The 21,863-nt window shown below is 50.6% G+C and overlaps 1 protein-coding gene across 1 annotated transcript; it reads left to right on the top strand.

Annotated features, from left to right (window-relative positions):
- The first annotated feature begins 315 nt into the window (after nucleotides 1-315).
- Nucleotides 316-9,068, top strand: LOC119444453 (uncharacterized protein K02A2.6-like). The gene is made up of 2 exons (XM_049664598.1): nucleotides 316-2,489; nucleotides 8,644-9,068. The coding sequence occupies exons 1-2, from the start codon at nucleotides 542-544 to the stop codon at nucleotides 9,066-9,068; spliced, it is 2,373 nt and encodes a 790-aa protein (XP_049520555.1). The 5' UTR covers nucleotides 316-541.
- The last annotated feature ends 12,795 nt before the right edge of the window (nucleotides 9,069-21,863 follow it).

Below are 21,863 nucleotides of genomic sequence, written 5' to 3'. Positions count from 1 at the left end.
CTTCGTCAATGCCCAGGGCCGTCGATTGTGTCACGTGTGGCGAGCACGCGGCGAAATGTTTCGTGGGGGGACGCCGCCGCGCTTACGCAGTGCGAACACAGCAGGCTAAAGTGTCGGACGCCGGCGATAGCTACAAGCGGCGGTAGTGCTGGCCAAACGCATGCTCGGGCGGCAGCTCCTCGGACGGCCCCGTTCCCTTGAGCCTTGGTGTCCGGCGTCCGACATTTTGGCCTGTGGTGATCCGTTGGGTGCTGTGTAAGCGCGTGACCCATCGCCACCAAGCATTTCGCTTCGTGGTCGCCCCACGTAACTGTTGTAATCGCGTCAAACGTGGCTGGTGACGATTATCTGCCCTCGCTGTTCAGTGCGCAGAGCCTGCGCGCGCATCCTTTGTTGGCGCTGTTATCGTGTTAAAAGCGCGGCGACCAAGCTGTGTCGTGTCATATGTGTTTCTGCCATGAGCTGCAATAAACGGCTTTCGCATATCGGCGTCTTCATTGTAACATTGGCGACGAGGATGGGATGAAGCAGCACTGAAGCTATGGCCACCACTTACGGCAAGCTGCCGGAGTTCTGCCCGGACTCGGGAAACATCGACGTCTACCTAGAAAGGTTCGAACTATTTGCGAAAGCAAATGGAATAGACGACGGAAAGAAGCTTGAAGTCTTCCTGACCATAATAGGAGAGAAGGCCTACGTGACACTGCGTAGCTTACTGCTGCCGAAAACGCCCACCGAAGTAAAGTACGAAGACGCCAAGAAGGTGCTGCAACAGCACTACGCCCTGAAGCGGTCTGTGGTCACTGAGCGATACCACTTCTACAGGCGGAACCAGGAGTCAAATGAAACCATCGCACAGTTTCTTGTGGAATTGAAGAGGCTCGCCGCGACATGTTCTTTCGGCAATTTCCTCCAAGAAGCGCTACGGGACCGCCTAATTGCCGGACTACGGAGCGACACCATCCGATGCCGTCTTCTTGCCTTGCCCGACGACGAGGTCACCTGGGAACGGGTGTGCAAGGTAGCCACCGCCATGGAGGCTGCACAGAAGGACACCCAGGACATGCTGTGCGACAGCGCCGGGGCCAGCAACGCTCAACTGCACTGGCAAGGAAGCCAAGGGAAGCCTAACGCAACCAGCCAGGTACTAAAAAAAAACTATACGCAAAAAACTGCAGTAGAGTGTCATAGGTGCGGTGGTCAGCACGCTCCTACAAGGTGTCCATTTGTAAAAAGTGCTTGTTTTAAGTGTTCTAAACGTGGTCATGTCGCAAAAATGTGCAAAACGCGAGTTGTTCAGGCTGTAGAAGTACCGGCAACAGAGCAGGATTTGCAGGATTTGCTGACTATATGTCAAACAAACAGAGCAGGCAGTCCGCCTCCCATAGTAGTAAAAGTAATCATAAACGGTCACGAAGTACCGATGGAATTGGACACGGGGGCTGCCGTTACAATCATGTCTGAAAAAGACTTTGCAGAGAACTTCCCTGACCTATCGTACAACTGTGAGGACGTAAAACTCGGAGTGTACAACGGCACCGCAATCAATGTAAGGGGCGTTGCCCAAGTCGATGTGAAGTGCGGGAAGCAAAGCCACCGCCTACCACTTGTCATTGCCAAGTATGAAGAAGGGGTGCGCATGCCTGTGCTCCTCGGTCGTGACTGGCTCGCAAAGATAAAAGTGAACTTGCCTGATGCCTTGCAGAAACTGCATGAGGTTGCGCTTAAAGTACAAGCAGTCGCGCCTCTAAAAACTCAAGGAGCTGTAGAAGCATTAAAACAACAGCACGCTGATGTTTTTCAAGCAGGCTATGGTGCTATAAAAGGATACAAGGGTAGCATTCGCACGAAAGAGAATGCAGTTCCAGTTTTCTGTAAGGCGAGGCCTGTACCGTATGCCTTGCGAGAACAAGTGGAAAAAGAACTGGCGGAACTAGAGAAGGCTGAAGTAATTTACCGGGTGCGGCACAGCACCTGGGCAACGCCACTAGTAATTGTGCCCAAGAAAAATGGACCAGAAATAAGGATATGTGGTGACTATAGAGTCAGTGTGAACAAGTGCATCGAGGTAGATCACTATCCCTTGCCACTTCCTGAGGATATCTTTGCATCCCTGGTGGGAGGAACCGTGTTCACTGTGTTAGACTTGGCAAAAGCTTATTTACAGCTGGAGTTGGACGAGCATGCCGAAGAACTTCTAACGGTTAACACGCACATGGGTCTCTTTAGATACCGGCGGTTGCCGTTCGGCGTTGCGAGTGCGCCTGCTATGTTTCAAGCAGTCATGGATCAGGTTTTGCATGGCATACCTGGCACAGCCTGTTACTTAGACGACGTGCTGATAGCTGGGAAAGACCTACCAGAGTGCTACAAACGAACGAAGGAAGTGCTAAATGCTCTGAGTAAGCACGGGATCCGAGTAAATGTGGCGAAATGCATTTTCTTTCAAGAAAGGGTACAATACCTAGGGCACGAAATAGACCAACACGGTCTGCATCCCACGGCGAATAAAGTAAAAGCAATCCTTGAAGCACCGAAACCGAGCAATGTGACCCAGTTGAGGGCATTTTTAGGCCTAATGAACTTCTATGCAAAATTTTTGCCCAATTTGGCCGGACAACTAGAACCGCTTCACCAGCTTCTACGCAAGGGAAGCATATGGCAGTGGTCGCGTCAGTGCGATGAGTGTTTCAGGCGATGTAAGCAGTTGCTAACTAAAGAAACAGTCTTGGAGCTGTATGACGTAAAAAAGGAAATCCAGCTGACATGTGATGCATCTGCTTACGGGCTGGGCGCGGTGTTATCGCACGTAGTGAATGGCGTTGAGCGTCCGGTCGCATTCGCTTCCAGATCAATGTCACAGGCGGAAAGAAACTATGCCCACATTGAGAAAGAAGCACTCGCCATCATTTTCGGCGTAAAGAAATTTCATAAGTATCTTTATGGCCGCAGCTTCGTTATTATCACTGACCATCAACCACTCACGATAATTTTTGAAGCTAGACATCACAGTAGTGCTGTGGCAGCGGCGCGAGTCCACCGCTGGGCCATTTTTCTGTCGAACTACCGTTTCCGCATTGTGCACAAACCAGGGGCAAAGATTAGCAATGCTGACGGCTTGTCGCGTCTACCATTGTCTGAAAACACTGATGATGTAGATAAGATTTTTTACTTTTCTCCTGCCAGAGAATTGCCCTTAACTGCAAAGGACATCGCACATGAAACATCTAAGGACTCTGTCTTGAGTGCTGTGCGTGAAATGACATGGCATGGCTGGCCGCGGTCGGTAGAGGCGCAGTATCAACCGTTCTTTGTAAGACGGTTTGAACTTTCGGTAGATGATGCCTGCTTAATTTGGGAGAACCGAGTGGTTATACCCCGCGCTCTTCAACAGGAAGTACTGTTGCTGTTACATGAACAACACATGGGTATCAGTAAAATGAAGGCCCTGGCGAGATCAATGGTATGGTGGCCCGGAATCGACAGCAGCCTTGAACAAACTGTAAAACAATGTCACATCTGCCAGAGTGTAAGGCCAGTGGGCCAACCAGCGCCACTGACCCCATGGAGGTGGTGCACTAACAGTTGGGAGCGAGTGCACCTCGACTTTGCAGAAAAAGAAAACAAGATGTTTCTGGTCGCAGTCGATTCACACTCCAAGTGGGTAGATGTCAAAATAATGAATTCAACTACGGCGCAAAAGACCATTGAGACAGTAAGGTCATTGTTTGCAAGCTATGGGTTGCCTCAGGAGATAGTTACGGACAATGGGCCACAGTTTCGAGCGAAAGAGTTTGATGATTTCTTGCAGGCAAACGGGGTCAAGCATACTTTGACTCCGCCTTATCATCCTCAATCTAACGGCGCAGCAGAACGAGCAGTGCAGACTGTTAAGCAGTCATTGCTAAAGCAACTGCTAGAGGATGAACGGAGCCACAGTTCCAGATCCTTGCAACACAGAGTTGACAACTTCCTTTTCGCGTACAGAACTACGCCGCACACATTCACTGGTAAAACACCAGCAGAGTTGTTTTTAAAGAGAAAGCTGCGGACAAGACTTTCTCTGCTCAAACCAGACATGGAAGGTACGATCAATTCGAAGTCTGAGAGAGAAGTGCGCAGTGCAAATAAACGTAGGGGAAAGCCTAGAGCATTTTCTGTGGGCGATCGCGTGCTCGTGCGTACTGTTCGTGGTGAACTTGTAAAGTGGCGACCTGGAAACATTGTGAGCGTGAAATCTCCGGTAACGTACCTGGTGAATGTTGATAAACAAACGCGCTTTGTGCATGCCGATCACCTACGTTGCACTTCTTTGAAACATGAAGAATATGTGGAAGACTGTGGTGATGAAATGTCTTTGCCGCATGCCAGTGATATTTTGGAAAAGGGAAATTGCTCAGCACAACCGCCAGTGTCGTCACCACAACCGCCGCACACCCCTCCTATACTTAGACGTAGCACACGGGTGACACGCCCACCAGATCGACTGATGTACCATTGAATGTGATTTTGTTTGTGGGGGAGTGTTGTAATCGCGTCAAACGTGGCTGGTGACGATTATCTGCCCTCGCTGTTCAGTGCGCAGAGCCTGCGCGCGCATCCTTTGTTGGCGCTGTTATCGTGTTAAAAGCGCGGCGACCAAGCTGTGTCGTGTCATATGTGTTTCTGCCATGAGCTGCAATAAACGGCTTTCGCATATCGGCGTCTTCATTGTAACAGTAACCTAAAACGCCTTTAATTGCATCCATAAACTCTCTAATTAATACCAAAAAACGCCCTAAATGCCGCCTTAACTTCATCGCAAATGCTCCCATTTGGAAATGATAAAACTCCCATTGAGGGCCTGCAACACTTCCCATTCAAATGGGGGTAAAGTGGGCATATTACGGTACTCCCGTAGTATGCCGAAGGAATGCCCACCTAAATGGGAGTTTTTTCGTACGCCCATTCTAAGGGAGCAAAAACATGTACAAATGGCAATGCGCTAGAGGACAAGCGAAAAACGCCCATCTAGGTGTTTTTCTGTTTAGTGTGTACATTGGCGACGAGCCAGGATACCACCCACTCGGTGAAAGGGGACCCGGATTCTACAGCCGCGAAGGCAGCCTCGCCGATTACAAGCATGGCTCATCAGATGCGCCCTGCATTCAACGAAGACAGAGATAAGTGGAAGCCGTATCTCATTAACGCAGATGCCTACTTTGAAGCTAATTGAATCACCGATTCAGCCAAAAAAAAAAATAGCACTGCTCGTGGCATCATTGAGCACGCAAACCGTGCAAGTACTAGCCGGTAAAGTCGCACCGCGAGCCCCAAACGCATCGAGCTTCGAGCAAGTTGTCGAGGTGCTAAATGAGTACTATGATCCGAAGCGACATGAAATAACGGAGAGCTTCAAGTTTTTTAACCGCTGCCCGATGGAAGGGGAACCTGTCACGAAGTTTCTGGTGGAAATACGTCGCATAGCCGATAACTGCAATTTTGGCAACGCCCTGGATCGGATGCTCAGGCATCGTATTGTGTGCGGTGTTCGGTCAACAGCTCTACAGAAGAAACTACTAGCAAAGGCCGACCTCACGCTAGCTGCGGCCGAAGCGCTGGCAATTTCAGCTGAAACTGCCGAGAATGACGCTATGAAAATGTCCTCCGAGCCAAAAGCTCTATTGAAATTGCAGGCGGCTCAAAAAACACCGTCAGGAGGAAACAGAAATGCCGAAGAACATCTGGAATGCGGAAGGTGTGGCAGCTCAAAACACGATGATGTCCGTTGCGGATGGGCAAATGTGCGTTGCTATTGCTGTGGACGGCGGGGACACATTGCTAAGAAATGTCAAAGCCGCTCTAACCGCGGAAAGTTAACTGCTAGATCAATGCACGCTAATACATTGGCTATAACGAAAAGCAGCCCAAGGGACGATAGCAGTGACGAAGTCAACCTTTGGAAATTGGTGTCGGAGCGGAAAAATTTTCTTGAGCCACCAATCCGCCGCTCATTTATATGGTGTGGAGTGCAAGTAGCCATGCAAGTCGACACCGGGTCACCAGTATGTGTCATTTCCCGGGAGCTCTACACGAAGCATCGGAACCATTGGCGTACTCTAAAGCCGTCACGCGTCAAGTTGTCTTGCTACGCAGGGCCGTTACCGGTTTTGGGCGACCTGACACTACGTGTGGGCTTCAAAGACGTGCTTGTGGACTGTCCCCTCACAGTGCTCGACTGCGAAGGGCCAAGCTTATGCGGAAGGGACCTGCTGAAGTTACTAGACAAAGCTGGCGCTCCGGTTCTACATGTGACTCCGATCTGCGGTGCCACAAAGACAAGCGTAATGGACCCCTGCAAGGTTAAGGTCATTTTCACTGACTACCAGGACATTTTCACCAGAGAGCTCGGCCTAATGAAGAGTCCTCCCACAAGCCTGCACCACAAAGATGGAGCAATACCGAAGTTTTGTAAGGCGAGATCCCTTCCTTATGCTCTACGCGATAAGGTATCTTTAGAGCTGGACTGACTTGTTTCCATAGGAGTCTTATCGCCAGTCAGTCACTCGGATTGGTCAACGCCAATAGTGCCGGTGCTAAAGAAAGATGGCTCTGTACGCATTTGTGGCGATTTTAAAGTTACATTGAACCCTGTTTGCGCATTCGAACAGTATCCGATTCCCGTAATAGAGGACATGTTCGCAGCTTTAAGCGGCGGTGAATGCTTCAGTACCCTTGACTTGCGAGACGCTTATAGCCAGGTGCCTCTAGACGAAGCCGCGCGAAAACTATGCGTAATCAATACGCATAAAGGGTTATTTTGCTATAATCGGCTTCCATTCGGAATATCGACGGCACCGTCGATTTTCTAGAGAAAGATCGACGCGATTATCAGTGATTTACCCGGCGTCCTTGATGACGTAATCGTGTCCGAGAAGGAGTGCGATAACGGAGAGCGATTGAAAACTGTCTTAGAGCGTTTTCGGGAGCATGGCGTTAACTTACGATATGACAAATGCAAATTTCGGGTGCCATGTATCTCGGACATGGCATTGACAGCGAGGGCCTCCATCCAATAGAAAAGAACGTGGAAGCTATCATGCGCACACCTTATCCGCGGAATGTTACAGAACTGCGGTCATTTATCGGAATGTTGACGTTCTATGCAAAATTTTTGCCAAACATGTCAACGCACCTAGCACCACTGTATCAGCTATTGGAAAAGAACGCTCGGTGGCAATGGAAAGCACCGCAAAAGGCTGCTTTCGATGAAGCAAAAGAACGTCTGAAAAATGCGCAAATTCTTGTGCATTTAGACCCCACAAATGAACTCAAACTAGAGTGGATGCATCGTCGCTCGGGGTAGGGGCAGTTCTGTTTCACTGTATCAAAAACGTAGACAGATCCATCGGTTTTCGCTCAAGGACACTGACCCAAGCAGAGCGGAACTACTCCCAGTTAGAAGTGAAACGTTGGCACTGATCTTTGGTGTAACAAAATTCCGGGACTATCTTCTAGGTCGTGAGTTTACGTTGGTCACGGATCATCAACCACTCGTGGGCCTGCTGAGACCTGACCGCCAGACGCCATCCATGGCGGCTGCGCGAATTCAACGCTGGGCGCTGTACCTCGGAGGCTACAAATACAAACAAACTTCAGTACGTTCCCGGGAAACAACTGCTCAACTTGGATGCTCTCAGCTGACTACCACAGCAGGCCACCGGAGATGGAGGGGAAGGTGAGCCCCCGGAATATGTCCTCGCACTAGAAAGCCTAGATGAAGGTGTGGTCTCAACGTGTGAACTAAAGAACCTAACAGCCGTAGACTCGACATTGCGTAAGGTGCAACATTACGTGCTGCGTGGTTGGCCACCAAGCAAGACAAACGTACAGCCAGATTTGGCACCTTATTTTGAACCTAGGCTAGAATTGTCCTTGGCCCACGACCTCGTATACTGGGGTAATCGCGTCGTCATACCAAGTGATGCCCGAGAGGGTTTCCTGCAACTGCTTCACGAAACCCATCAAGGATCATCGGCTATGAAAGCAGTGGCACGCTCCCTATTTTGGTGGCCAGGGCTTGACCGCGACATAGAGCAGCGCACGGCTAACTGTGAAAATTGCATAGAAAGTTTGCCTATACCACCGGCTGCACCTCCCGTAAACTGGCCGAAGACGCGAGAAAACTGGTCGCGGATACATACCGATTTCGCAGGACCGGTAACCGGGAAGATGGTGCTAGTGGTAGCGGACGCGCACTCCAAATGGATCGAAGCGTTTCCTATGAAACATGCAAATGTGGAAAGTACAATAAGGGCTCTGAGGAGTATATTTACCCGCTTCGGTGTGCCACGTACAACTGTCTCAGACAATGGCACACAGTTCACGAGTAAGGAATTTGCCACATTTGCAGCCAAAAACAACATTGCGCATCTGTGCACGGCACCCTTTCATCCACAGTGAAACGGAGCTGCTGAAAGAGCGGTGCGAACGATGAAGGAGGGCATTCGGAAAATAACGGGAGTCGATCTTGACGAAAAATTGGTACGGCTACTGTTCAACTATAGAAGAACGCCTCTTAACACTGGGAAATCGCCTTCAAAATTCTCCTCGGGTATCAAATAAGATCGCGTCTAGACACCTGCTTCCCTGTGAATATTACAGGTCCAACTGACGAGAGCGACGACTGGACACTTCCGCCAGACAGCAGTGTGTACGTCCGCAATTACGGACAGGGGGAGAAGTGGATCCCTGGTCTGGTCAAATCGGCGACAGGAGCACGGATGGCAACCGTAGAGACTCCCACTGCCATCGTCAAACGGCACGTCGACCAAGTACGCCGCCGCTCGGATTCATCACCAAGGTATCCGGTCAACGATACAGCTGCTGGTGGTCCAGGGACCAACCAGACGCCAGGTCCAAGCGCGGCTGCCACTGGGACCACTCACTTGGAAGCGGCCGCCCCAGATAATTCTCCAGCTACTGCCCAAACTCCGGAAAGAAACAGTGAACCTCGCAACCGTCCTCTCCTAACTACCGCAGGTCCGGCCGAAGATTCACAGCAAGTCCTGCGTCGGTCAACAAGGTAGCGCAAGCCAGTGCAGCGGTTCCATTTTTGAGGAGAGGGCAGTGTTGTGTCTGCGTCATACCAAGTTTTGCGCATGCGCAGTACGTGGCCTTTTCCTTCTCCGCACTCCCACATCCTCTCCCACTTTGGGGATAAAAGCAATCCTACGCCCCAAAATAAACGCTTTGTATGTTCGAGCTGTATGTGTCTTGTAACTGCTCCGGCCTGCGTGCCGTGGCTATGCTACAAAAATAAACACTCACGAACTCATAATACAAAACACATGTAGCTAGAACGCTAACTACAACCGGCAAGTTTAGGCAGGCTGGAGTGTGTGGGCACACAACAGTCTCGACGCGGAAAAGTGGAGGTGAGACGACGAGAGAAGCGGCGTCGATCTCACCAATTGTCGGGGTGTCGGATCGTTGACCGGGCGACGAGAGCGTGGCAGCTCTGGCTTGGAGCGGGAAGGCAGGTGGCTTGGCAGCACGGGCAGACGGCGGCGGCATTCTGGCCGGGCAGCTGGGCATGGAACTCGGGCCCGTAGCCCGACTGCTCGCGTTCTGCACACGGGCACAGAAGCTCGCCGGCCTCGGGCAGCAGTTGATCATCAGGCAAAGTGGCGATCCCCAGCAACGGGTCGGCAGGAGGCCCCGGTAGGGCGAGATCATGGTGGCTCGGGTCCCGGAACGCGACGGCCTGTCTTCCACATTATGTGATCCCTTGATACGTTCTACATGAAAGGTATATTCTTGTAGAGCTAAACTCCATCGCAATACCCTACTGTTAAGGTGTTTTTCTCGTGACAAATATTGCAATGGTTGGTGATCAGTTTGAACTATAAAGTCTGTTCAGTATAAAAATATATGGAACTTTTCTATAGCCCAAACTAATGCTAGGCATTCTCGCTCTATTGTCGAGTAGTTCTGCCTTCGAGGCAATAGCTGACGGCTGGCATATGAAGCGGGGTGTAAAACTCCCTCGTGCTCCTGTATAAGGACTGCACCGATGCACGTGTCAGAGGCGTCGGTGCGTAGTATGAACACTCTTTTAATGTCAGCAGCCTTTACTATGGGTCCAGATGCTAGCGCTTGCTTTAGTGTTTCAAAGGCGGTTTCTCTTTCGGTGTTCCAACTTATCTTGTTCTTTTCCATTTTCTTGGTCATTTCAGTCAGAGGCTGTGCCTTCTCTGCGTAGTGAGATATCAAATTGCGGTAGTATCCCGCCAATCCAAGGAAAGAACGTAGTTGTCTCTTAGTATCGGGTCGTGGAGCTTTAGCAATTGTTGCGATCGTGCTGTCTACTAGATGAATTGTTCCGCCTCCTAGTCGATGACCCAGCAAAACTATCGACGTGACGCCGACTTCGCACTTCTGAGGCTTGATGGTCAATCCGACTTCTCGGAATCTTTTCAACAGACAATGCAGGGTTTCTGTGTGTTCCTCCCAGGTTGTCGTAGCGATGACAACATTATCGATGTAATGAACTACGTTGGGGATTCCCTGGAGCAGAATTCTCATTAACCGTGTAAACATTGCGGATGCTGTCTTGATCCCAAACGGCATGCAGAGGAAATCATAGTGTCCGGATTGGGTGGAAAATGCCGTTTTTAGCCGTGAAATTTTGTCCAGTGTCACCTCCCAATATCCTTTAGTGAAGTTAACTTTGGAAAATAATCTTGTTGTAGTACCAACCTCATCAAACATCACAACTGTTCTCAGTATAGGTTCTGCGTCGGAAACCAGAACATCATTGATGCGATGGAAATCGATTCAAGCACGGTAGCTCTTGACGGGATTCTTTACCAGCACTATAAGGGCGAATTGTAAGGCGAGTCGGACCGTTCGATCACCCCAAGCTGCAACATAAATTGCACTTCGCTCTCGACCGCTTCCTTCATTGCGAAGAGTAATGAATATTAGATAGTGTTAATTGGTTCGGGAGTCGTGCGATGAAGACGACACTACAATTAATTATTCTTTCCGGGTACATCGGGAAAGACGTCCTTGTGGGTGCCTAGGAGCCTGCGAAGTTCCGCACGTTGACTCTCTTGAAGGTCATCGCCAAGTTTAATGGCTTCTATACCCGAGCCCTCATTTGTTTTGAAGGTAGGTATAGGGATGTCTGTCTCTTCCTCCTCCACCACGATGAATGATGCTGATTGTGGGGCACTTTTCTGCTCAAGCTCTTCATAGCGCTTCAGCATGTTGACATGGAACAGCTTTGTAGCATGTGCCAAGTCGAGGAAGTAATCAAAGTTGTTTTTTCATGTGACCAAGAAAGGCTCCTTCCAGTGCATCAACAGTTTACTTGCCGTCTTGGGAAGCAGGATAAGGGCACGGTCTCCAACCAACGCACCGTGTCGTGCACTACACATCACATAAGCCCCTTTTTGGGACAAAGTTTTTCCATGGGAAAAACTGCCTGTCAGTGCGCGCCACATTTCACCCGTATGCTCTAAACACCACATTTGAACGCTACGCGGGGAAACGAAAAGCTTAAACTCCTCCGCTGTTAAAAATGTCGCTTTGGTGCCCGAAAGCTCGCCATTCTTGGTCATGTTGTATCACGAGACGGCATTCTTTCGGATCCAGCCAAGCTCTGCACAGTCGCCGACTTTCACAAACAAAGAAGTTAAAGGAGCTTCAAAGTTTCGTTGGTTTATGCTCGTATTTCCGACGTTTCATTCGAAACTTCGCCTCCATAACTGCACCCCTGACAGACCTTCTAAGCGACGACAAAGAACTTTCAGCTTGGTGGTCCGCCTGCGATGATGCCTTGATGAAATTACGCCGCCTGCCAGCCTCGCCACCTATCCTCGGCCACCTCGATCCTGCAGCCCCCACCGAGGTCCACACCGATTCCAGCGGCGTCGGACTCGGCGCCGTACTCGCGCAACAGAAAGCGGGGTCCAATTAATACGTCGTCACCTACGCGAGCTGAACTCTGGCAAAAGCGGAGACTAATTACTCGGTTAGAGAGAAAGAGTGTCTAGCCATTATTTGGGCACTCGAAAAATTCCCCCCTTTATTTGTATGGCCACCCTTTCGACGCCGTCACTGACCACCACGCCCTTTGTTGGTTGCCCACCCTTAAGGACCCATCTGGCCCACTTGCTCTCAGGGCCCTTAAGCTACAGGAGTACGACATCCGCGTTCTTTACCGTTCCGGCCGCTAACACGCGGACGCTGACGCTCTTTCTCGCTCACAGGTCTCCGCTGACAGCGCGTGCCTGTCCGCCCTTGAGCCCACACTTACATCACATGCAGTTGTGCAACATGCCGTCAGAGTAGCGCAAGGATCCCTGGATAAGTGCTCTCATCAACATCCTTTCTGTTCCCTCCACCTCTTCACCATCTCAAGCTCTTCGCCGCCAGGCTACCCCCTTCTGCATTCGCGATGACCTTCTTTATCGTCGTAACTACCTTTCTAATGGTCGCAAGTGGCTTGTTGTGATATCCCGCCATCTCCGTGACTATCTGCGATGCTTTCCACGTAGACCCACTGTTCGCGCCACGCCAGCCTCTTCAAGACCTACGCTCGACTACGCCTAGATTGTATATGCGCGGCATGTATAACTATGTTGCAAAGTTCATTCGCTCCTGTGCTTAGTGCCTACGCTGAAAATTACCTTCCGAACCTATTGCAACCCGTTCCTTGCCCTCGTCAGCCCTTTGATCGTGTTGGTATGATATATACGGACCGCTACCATCCACCCCAGCAGGGAATCGCTGGGTTATTGTTGCAGTGGGTCACTTGACCAGCTTTGTTGAAACAGCCGCTCTGCGACTGCCCCCACCCCCGACGTTGCATCGTTTCTCTTACGACATTTCGCTCTGCACCACGGTGCCCCTCGCGAACTTCTGAGCGATTGAGGCCGCGCCTTTCTTTCCGATGCTCTCAAGGCACTACTCGACGAATGCCGAATCGTCCACTGCACAGGTATAGCGTACCATCCACAACTAACGGCGTGACAGAATGCTTCAACCGTAATCTTGGGGATATGCTATCAATGTGCGTGGCCTCTGCTAATTCAAATTGGGACGAAGTTCAAGAATCATTTATTTCGTCAAGAGAAAAAGACCCTAGACAAAAAGCTGCCTTGAAGCAGCTTGACGAGGCCCAGGGATTTAAAGAAACAGGGGCCAGATTCACAAAGCTTTTCTTTCGTAAGGGCTCTTTGTCATTTGCCGGCCGCATTAAATAATATGTCTTGCGTCCGGATTGACTGAACTTCTTTCTTACGAACAATTCAAACGTAAGAATTTTTGTGAATACGAGCCCAGATTCTTTAAAGAAACTAAAATTTCTCCCTTTCGTGACGTATGCATCCAATTCTGCTGCCCAAGCATCTACTTTCCCGCACTTTATCCTATACGGAAGAGAACCATCTAATACGTTCGGCGCAATTCTTTTATATAAATCTGATGTGCCCGAAAGTTCTCCGCTGTATGAAGCTGTTCGACATGTCGAGGAATGCGGCCAGCTAGCCCGCTCTTTTTCCATCGAGGACCAGTGGCAGCAGCAATCCTGTCAACCTGCCGACCGTTCTGCACCATCTTTTTCCCCTGGCTTCTTGTCTGGCTTCGCGTACCGGCTACCACAACTGGCCTCTCCGAAAAACTTGTCGCAACATACCTCGGACCCTACCGCATTCTGGGGCAAACGACCTCCGCCAATTACCTTGTGGAGCCCCTCACGCCATCGACAGACCTACGCCATCGCAGCCAGACACTTGTCCACGTCTGTCGCATTAAGCCGTACTACGACGCAATAGCAGTGCCTTCGCCTTTATGCTGGCGCCTTCTTTTGCGGAGGACAATTTTAATAAAGGAGAGTAGCCTGCGCCTCAGCGGCATCGCTACAGGCATGAGCTCGTGGTTTCTGTCCTTGGCCGCACGCGTGTGACTGCTGCCCGTTCGCATCCGTCCCCTGCTAATAAACCTATTAGCATAATTTTCTTTACACAAAAGTAAAATAAAATGCATGTCCAATCCACGCTGTGAAGGTGGATTTTAGTGGAGCAGTTGAAATTCACCGATGGAATTATTAAAGAAAAGAATATTCGGTAAAATGCAGTGTATGAATTTCTATTGCACAACGACATTCACCACTGCTTTGTGGTCACTGTGGTATACGCTTATGTTTTCTGTTTTGATGCTTGAAACGTTCTTGGCGAAAGTACGCCCACCTCGAAAGCAGACACGGCTTGTCCGGGTACTGCACGAGCAAGAACGTCGAGCGCACTGCTTTTCTTTGCGGCGTTCTGTAGGGTGGAGATGCGCGACAAGTCGTCACGGAACCACAGGCGATCACACACGGCACAGGAGAATCCAAATTCCACTTTGAGGAACTTGCGCTTGAATTTCGCCGTCACTCCCTTGAACGTGGCGTGGCGACCATGTCGGCACGGTACTTTAGGCGCTTCGCAGCATTCTCTGCTTCGCGACGCTCATCGTCTTCCTGGCGGGCTTGTCGCATACGCTTCGCATGTCAAGCGGCAGATGTCGGATCCTGCTTACGACGCGCTTCAGTGAGACTTTTGTTCTTTACTTCGAGCTTTGTATTCCCGCTCTTCTGCAATCTTCATTTTGCGTGGTCTCCCCATGGCAGCCGGGGTTTAACTGAAGGCGCACGTTGCTAGGCCGGTTTCCCTTTTATTATATATTGTTACGGGGTGTGTAGAAAGCGTTTATTGCAGGGAACCGTATACGGCAAGTGGGTGCCGATACTACACGTCGTCCTTCTCTTCCTCGCTGTTCTCCTAATGTTGTTGTTGCTGCTGATGCTGCCGCTCCACTACCTTTGACGCACTGTAACATGGCTCCTCTCGCAGACGAAGCCCTCCGGGCGAGTAGTCAGTGAGGCCTTCGTTGAATAAACGGCTTCAGGCGGGCTACATGCGTGATGTCGGTCTTGGATGACCGTCTTCCACTGGAAGTGAGGCGCGCAATTCTATAATTCACCTCGCTGAGACGCTCAAGCACAATAAACGGTCCAACATAGTCAGCGAGAAGTTTTTGACATAGACCGCGTTTACGCATGGGAGTCCATAGCCACACTAAGTCACCCGGTTTGTAAGTGACTTGCCGGTGTCGACTATCGTATCGGGATTTGTACTGCTTTTGTGAAGCTAGAGTACGTAATCGAGCGATGCGCCGAGCATCCTCCGCTCGGCAGAGAGTTTCCGCGATACAAGCGTCGTCGCGACTGCCAAAAGGGAAGATAGTGTCCAAAGTGTACCTCGGCGGACGAGCGTAAAGCAGGAAAAACGGACTGTATCCAGTGGTCTCATGTTGCGCGGTGTTGGTTGCATATGTGACGAACGGCAATACTTCGCCCCAGTTCTTGTGGTCCGAGCTTACGTACATGGAAATCATGTTCACAAGTGTTCTGTTCGTGCGTTCTGTCAGCCCATTGGTTTGCGGGTGATAAGGCGTTGAGTGTCGCAGGTTGGAGGCGCACAAACGTAGAAGTTCTTCAACAACATTAGCTGTGAACTGGCGGCCACGGTCGCTAATGATCACTCGAGGGGGGCCATACCGAAGTATAATGCAATGCAGCATAAACTGTGAAACCTCGCCTGCAGTTGCAGAGGGTAGGGCTGCCGTCTCGCAGAACCGAGTCAGATAGTCGGCACATACTATGATCCAGCGGTTGCCTGTGGAAGAACGTGGGAACGGTCCTATAAGATCGATGCCTACTTGCTCAAAGGGGGAACTGGGTGGCACCACAGGCTGTAAGAAACCGGCTGGAGTTGCAGTAGGTTTTTTGTGACTTTGACACTCGGCGCAAGTGGCTACGTATGTCTCCGTGGTCTTGCGCATTTGAGGCCAGTAAAACCTTTCTTTGGCACGATGCAGTGTTCGCGTGGAGCCTAAATGACCTGAAGTTGGATCATCGTGCACAACGCGCAAAACAGAACAGCGGAGGGCTTCTGGCACCACCAGAAGAAACCGTGCACCTATTGCGGAAAAATTCTTTATATACAACAGTCCATCCCGAACACAGAACTACATGATGTCGACTCTTTCGCGGCAGAGAAAAGTGGCTCTAAACTCGGCTGATCACGTTGCTCTCTTGCGAACGTTGTGGCATCTGAGAAATCACGGTGCACGGATGCGATTAGGTGGTCGAAACTGTCGGCGTCGCATTCCGTTGTACTAAGAGGCGTCCGGGAAAGGCAATCGGCATCAGCATGTCGTCGGCCGATCTTGTAGGATACAGTGAAGCTGTACTCTTGCAGACGCAGGGCCCATCGTGCAAGGCGTCCAGATGGATCGCGAAGATTCACGAGCCAGCACAAATAATGACGATCGTAAAGTGACGCCCATACAGGTACGAGCGAAATCGCTGCACCGCAAAAATGACAGCAAGACATTCCTACTCAGTCACCGTGTAGTTACGCTCGGGTTTGCTTAATGACCGACTTGCGTAGGCGATGACGTGTTCTTTGTCATCCACGCACTGAATCAGAACAGCACCAAGACCTACACCACTCGCATCTGTATGGACTTCTGTTGGCGCGGAAGGATTGAAGCGTCGGAGGATCGGTCGCGACGTCAGCAGAAACTTCAGCTGTCGAAAGGAAGCAGAACCATCAGGCTTCCACTCGAAATCGGCGTACTTGTGCAGGAGGCTGGCCAAGTGATAAGCGACGTCAGCAAATCGAGGAATGAACCGCAAAAAATAGGAGCACAGCCCTAAAAAGCTGCGAAGTTGTTTGACAGACTGAGGTGGTTCACATGCTTCAACAGCCTCTGTCATCGCAGGGTCAGGCCTGACGCCGTCTTTGTCCACAAGATGTCCCAGCACCAAGGCTTGGCGCTCACCAAAATGACACTTTTTAGGGTTGAGCACAAGACAAGCCTTCTGAATGCAGCTGAGTGCAATACCAAGACGCGTGTTGTGCTCGTGAAATGTGCCTCCAAAAATAATAACATCGTCGAGGTAGCACATGCATATCTCCCACTTTAGACCTCGCAGAATAGTATCCATGAATCGTTCGAAAGTTGCGGGTGCGTTGCACAAGCCGAACGGCATGACATTTAATTCTAAAAGTCCGTCGGCTGTTACGAACGCCGTTTGTTCCTTATCCTCGGCATGCATCGGGATTTGCCAGTAGCCGGATCTCAAGTCTACAGAAGTAAGAAGCCGAATGAAGGCAGTCTATGGCATCATCTATACGCGGAAGTGGGTAGACATCTTTCTTGGTAACATTGTTTAGCCGCCGATATTCAACATAGAATCGCCAACTGCCATCTTTCTTTTAACGAGGATGACAGGTGCAGCCCAGGGACTCGCGGATTCCTGAAATATCCCCTTGTGCACCATTTCCTGAACTTGCTCACCAATTATCATGCGCTCAGTCGGCGATACCCTGTACGGCTTCTGTTGCGCTGATCCGGTATTTCTACGATGGCGTAATCGATACTTCGGAATTTGGGACGTCGTGTCAGTCTGGGAAAAGTCAAACACTTGCGAGTGCTTGGATAAAACATCTAATAACGTGTAGCGCTCACTCGTGCTGAGCGACTTGCTCACCATCTGAAGTAGTTTCGAGTCCGGTGGGCAGGGACAGAGGGACTCGTTTGCAGCTCCGAGTACAGCCAGTAACGCCGGTGTCTCCTCTTTGAAGAGCGCGAGCTTCATGCCAGAAGGGAGAAGTATGGGCTGGGCCGCATAGTTCATTGCCCATAATCCAGAGTGTCCTTCAACTACCGACACTAAACAATGCGGAACCAAAACGTTCTTCGTTACACAGGCCGACTGAAAGGCTCCGTTGTGGCATCAAATGTGGCGGGGTTGGTACCAGAGCAAATGACGGGAATGCATACAGCGCATAGTGGGGGAATGAGGATGTCCTCCGAAACACAAAAGGCACCTTCTTCACGTGGCGAGTTCTCCATGAGTCCTGTCATAACCTCGTGTTGTACCGAAAGCTCCACACTTCGACAGTCAACGGTTGCACCACACTCTTGCAACAAATCTATGCCTAAAATAACATCATGCGTGGACCGAGGAATAACGGTCAATTCAGTGGTAAATACTTTGCCACACAAACACACATCCGCAGTACAAACACCGATCGGGCACAACGTGTCACCACTAACACTACGAAACGTGGAAATACTGTTCCAAGAAAACATCACTTTTTGTCCCAGTAGGGCTTTAAAATGTAAGCTCATCACAGAAATTGTTGCCCCAGTATCCACAATTGCCATTCTAGGTATATCGTAAACAAGCACGTGAACTTTGTTCTTCAGCACGAAAACTGGCGAAGGAATATCGGTTGGCAGCGAACGGTATCCAGCGACCTCACCCCCATCGGCCACACTTCCTAGTTTTCCGGTGGTGGGGATAGCCGGCGACGCCGCGGCGATGGAGACCGCCGAGTACGTGGAGCAGGCGGTGGCGTTAAGCTGCGATCGGAGGCTGGTGACGGGTTCCGGAAGCTACCTTGACAAATTCCACGATTGGTTGGCGGGCGTGGAGACCATGACGCGGAAAAGGGTCGATAATTTGACTGGTACGTTGCTCGTAAACGTTCTTCTCGGAAAGGTTGGCGGCGGTCGCAAAACCTGGTGATGTGGCCAGGGACCCCGCAACTATAGAACACGCGAGGAGACCGAAATTCACGGTGCTGCTCAAAGCGTTCATTTCCGCCATCAAGCATGGAGTATCGGTCATGATCGTCATATTGTCTGTACCCTGAATAAGTGGTACGATACCGCTGCGCCGGATAAGAAGTGCGGTGCTGCTGCTCGTTGTTGAAGCGTGGCCGGTTGGTGGGTGCAGATGGAAGCACAGCTCTATAATCGTCCACGTTCGCCGCGTTAATAGAGGGTTGCCACGACGCACGTAGAAGTCCGGGCTCGTTGCCTCGCCAGTCGCCGCTACCACAACGGCCGATTTTGTGGCACCGGAGGAGCTCTTCCCGAACTATTTGTCGTATCGCCGACGACAGATCAGGTGGTGTGCTCGCGTCAACGCAGGCCAATGTCGGCACAATAGCCAAACGGCCAAATTTCGATGCCACGCGACGCATCTTCAGTGCTTCAAGCGTGCGGCAATGTTGAATGATGTCGGCCACAGATGTCAGGTTTTCTTTAGGTATTAAGAACTGGTATACATCTTCAGCTGTGCCCTTAAGCAGATGACCCACCTTATCTTCATCAGGCACGCTAGAAGCCACGAGTCTCCACGAGTCTACATACCTTGAGGACATCTTCTATGTACATAGTACAGGTTTCGCCAGAGAGTTGGGTCCTTTGGGACAGAGTCTGTTCAGCTCGCTTGTTTCTCGCTGTGGAGTCCGCCAGTTCTTGGACAAACGTATCCCAGGTCGTACGCGTGTTCTCGTGGTTGTCGTACCACATGAGCGCAGTGTTCGTATGTGAGAACACATTTGACAGCTGAGCAGTGGAGTCCCAGCCGTTATGTTTGCTCACCCATCGGTACTGCTTCAACCACTCGCCCACGTCATCACCGCCGGCAAAGCTGGGTGGCTCCTTGTACAGTTGCGACGAGCCTGTCGGTCTCAGAGCTTCAGTTTCTCGGGACATGCCTGCTGTTGAGGATGGTGGAAGTCGCACCAGTCGACGACTGCGACGAGGTTCAGGTGGTAGTGATTCCGTCGTTGGATGCTGAGATTAGAGCCCTGCACGGGCTCGAGCTTACCCGAAAGCCCGGGCCCGGCCAGGCCCGTGGGCCGCGCCGGGCCGGGTAGGGCAGTTTTATTAAAGGCTCGGGCCGGGCTCGGGCACAGCATGTGCTTTTTGACTTGGGCCCGGGCCGGGCTCGGACTTTCTGGTGGTGTGCATGTAACGTGCAGCAAGTTATCCTCGCGTGTCTTGGCTCTGCAAAACCTGCGGCCCCGGCGCAGCTGGAAGCTAGATGTGCTACGCCTGTGTACTTCCATTTCCTTCCGTCGTATTTTGCGCTGTTTGATCAGAATGTAAAGGTCCAGAAAGACCAAAGTCACCTCAAACCAAAGGATACCATTGTATTCCTTACCTAAATCAATGTAATTAATGCTTTCAACTCGGTGCAAGCGCATTCGCGACTTGCTGATTCTTCAAAGGCGAATTGGTAAAACGATGACTGGTAAGATCAGAGAATTCGTCACGCAGCTGAAATATTACATTGCGTCCATCCATGATTGCACGCACGTTCTCAACCGGCCGCCCAGCAGCGGCGCATTACGCTGCACCATGGAGGAACCGAGAAGCTTTCTCCGTTTACTCCATCCTAGCGCTGCGCTCACTACGGGTAGTAGCTGCGCTTCGGCTATAGTGTACTAGAATACGGTTGAGTGGGACGAGCGGCTGAGGCGACGCATGATTTGCAGTGAAGCGCCCGATGTGTAAAAATACTGTGGCGGCGTTGCGATAGTAGTGGATTAGGCCGCATCAAGGTCACGCCGTTGGAAACTGCCGGTGATACTGCTCGTTAGGGTCATTCGTACTACTTCGCGCACTGGTATTGGCGTTCAGACCGCTCAAATGGAGTTCATAATGTTATACGACATGTAATTATGCCTTAAGAATAAATTCAGTTTCATTCTCTTCTTTATTTATTTTTTTAATGCCGCTCGGTGATCTTTTTCGGTATCGGGCCGGGCTCGGGCCTAAGGTAAAGGGGGGGCGGGCCGGGCTTGGCGGGTAACGTAGATTATTTCCGGGCCCGGGCCGGGCCCGGGTCTCGCCATAAAATTTTATGTCGGGCTCGGGCGGGCTGCCCAACGTAAAAATGGGCCCGGGCCGTGCCCGGGCAGAAAAAATTGGCCCGTGCAGTGCTCTAGCTTAGATATCCAGCACCTTCCACTATTCTGTTACGGGGTGTGTAGAAGGCGTTTATTGCAGGGAGCCGTAGGGCAAGTGGGTGCCGATACATGGCACATACCCACCGTGGGGGATCGGCCAAGAATTGGGCGGTTTGGAGAAAATGGATTTAAATAAAATTAGAAAAAGATAAAAAGAAAGAAAAAAGGAAGATGAATTCTGCTTGGTCTTCTAATTACTTATTATAATTGACTATTTTAGGAAGGCAGTCGATTCGAATTAATGATAAAGTTTTGCATTGCATTGCAAACATTCTGGTGGCTGTACCCCAATGTGGAAGCTCCAAACGAAAGCAAGACGGTAGCGTTCATACTGAGGCCAAGTTTGTTTACAGGGTCCTCAAGCACCCTTTTCCTTACTGAGGAGAATCGTCGGCAAGCAAGGAGAAAATGATCAATAGTTTCTGGTTCGCCGCACTGTATACACAAAGGAGATGCCGCCAAACCAGCCCTGTGTGTATAGAAATTTAGTGTCGGGATGCGGCAACGTATCCTGGTTAGTGTAATCTCTAATTTTCGTGTTGGGCAGAATTTACGATTCCAAGGGAATAGTAGATGGTGGTAGTCAGAATGCGAATCCATACTAGAATTATATATCTCATTCATCATTGTTAATCTCCTAAATCTAGCGGCAGTGATATAGGCGGTTGGGGGAACGGCAGGTACTAAAGGACCCCCTAGGGAAGCCTTCGCTAATGAGTCTGCACACTCATTCAAAGGCAAACCTTTGTGCCCGGGCACCCAAATTAAGCGAAGTAAACTCAAATGAGACGGAGCTAACAGATGTAACTCTTGCAAAATTTTTGAGTCACTACGCGTTGTAAGCGACGAACATAGAGAGAGTGAGTCGGTGATAATAGCAACTGATGAATGAGAGGGGTTCAACTTCCGTAATGCTAAAACCACAGCGATAATACACGTCGTCCTTCTCTTCCTCGCTTCTATCCTAATGTTGTTGCTGCTGATGCTACCGTT

This window comes from Dermacentor silvarum, chromosome 3, assembly GCF_013339745.2.
Source record: "Dermacentor silvarum isolate Dsil-2018 chromosome 3, BIME_Dsil_1.4, whole genome shotgun sequence".
NCBI classification, from domain to species: Eukaryota; Metazoa; Arthropoda; class Arachnida; order Ixodida; family Ixodidae; genus Dermacentor; species Dermacentor silvarum.
This window is presented reverse-complemented; position numbering and strand designations above follow the sequence as displayed.

Bases quoted from the DNA above. Each gene is read 5' to 3' on its own strand.
- LOC119444453 (XM_049664598.1), top strand. From the start codon at position 542: ATGGCCACCACTTACGGCAAGCTGCCGGAGTTCTGCCCGGACTCGGGA. The intron at 2,490-8,643 runs GTCTGCATCCCA...TGAATATTACAG, and splicing joins GCACGAAATAGACCAACACG to GTCCAACTGACGAGAGCGAC.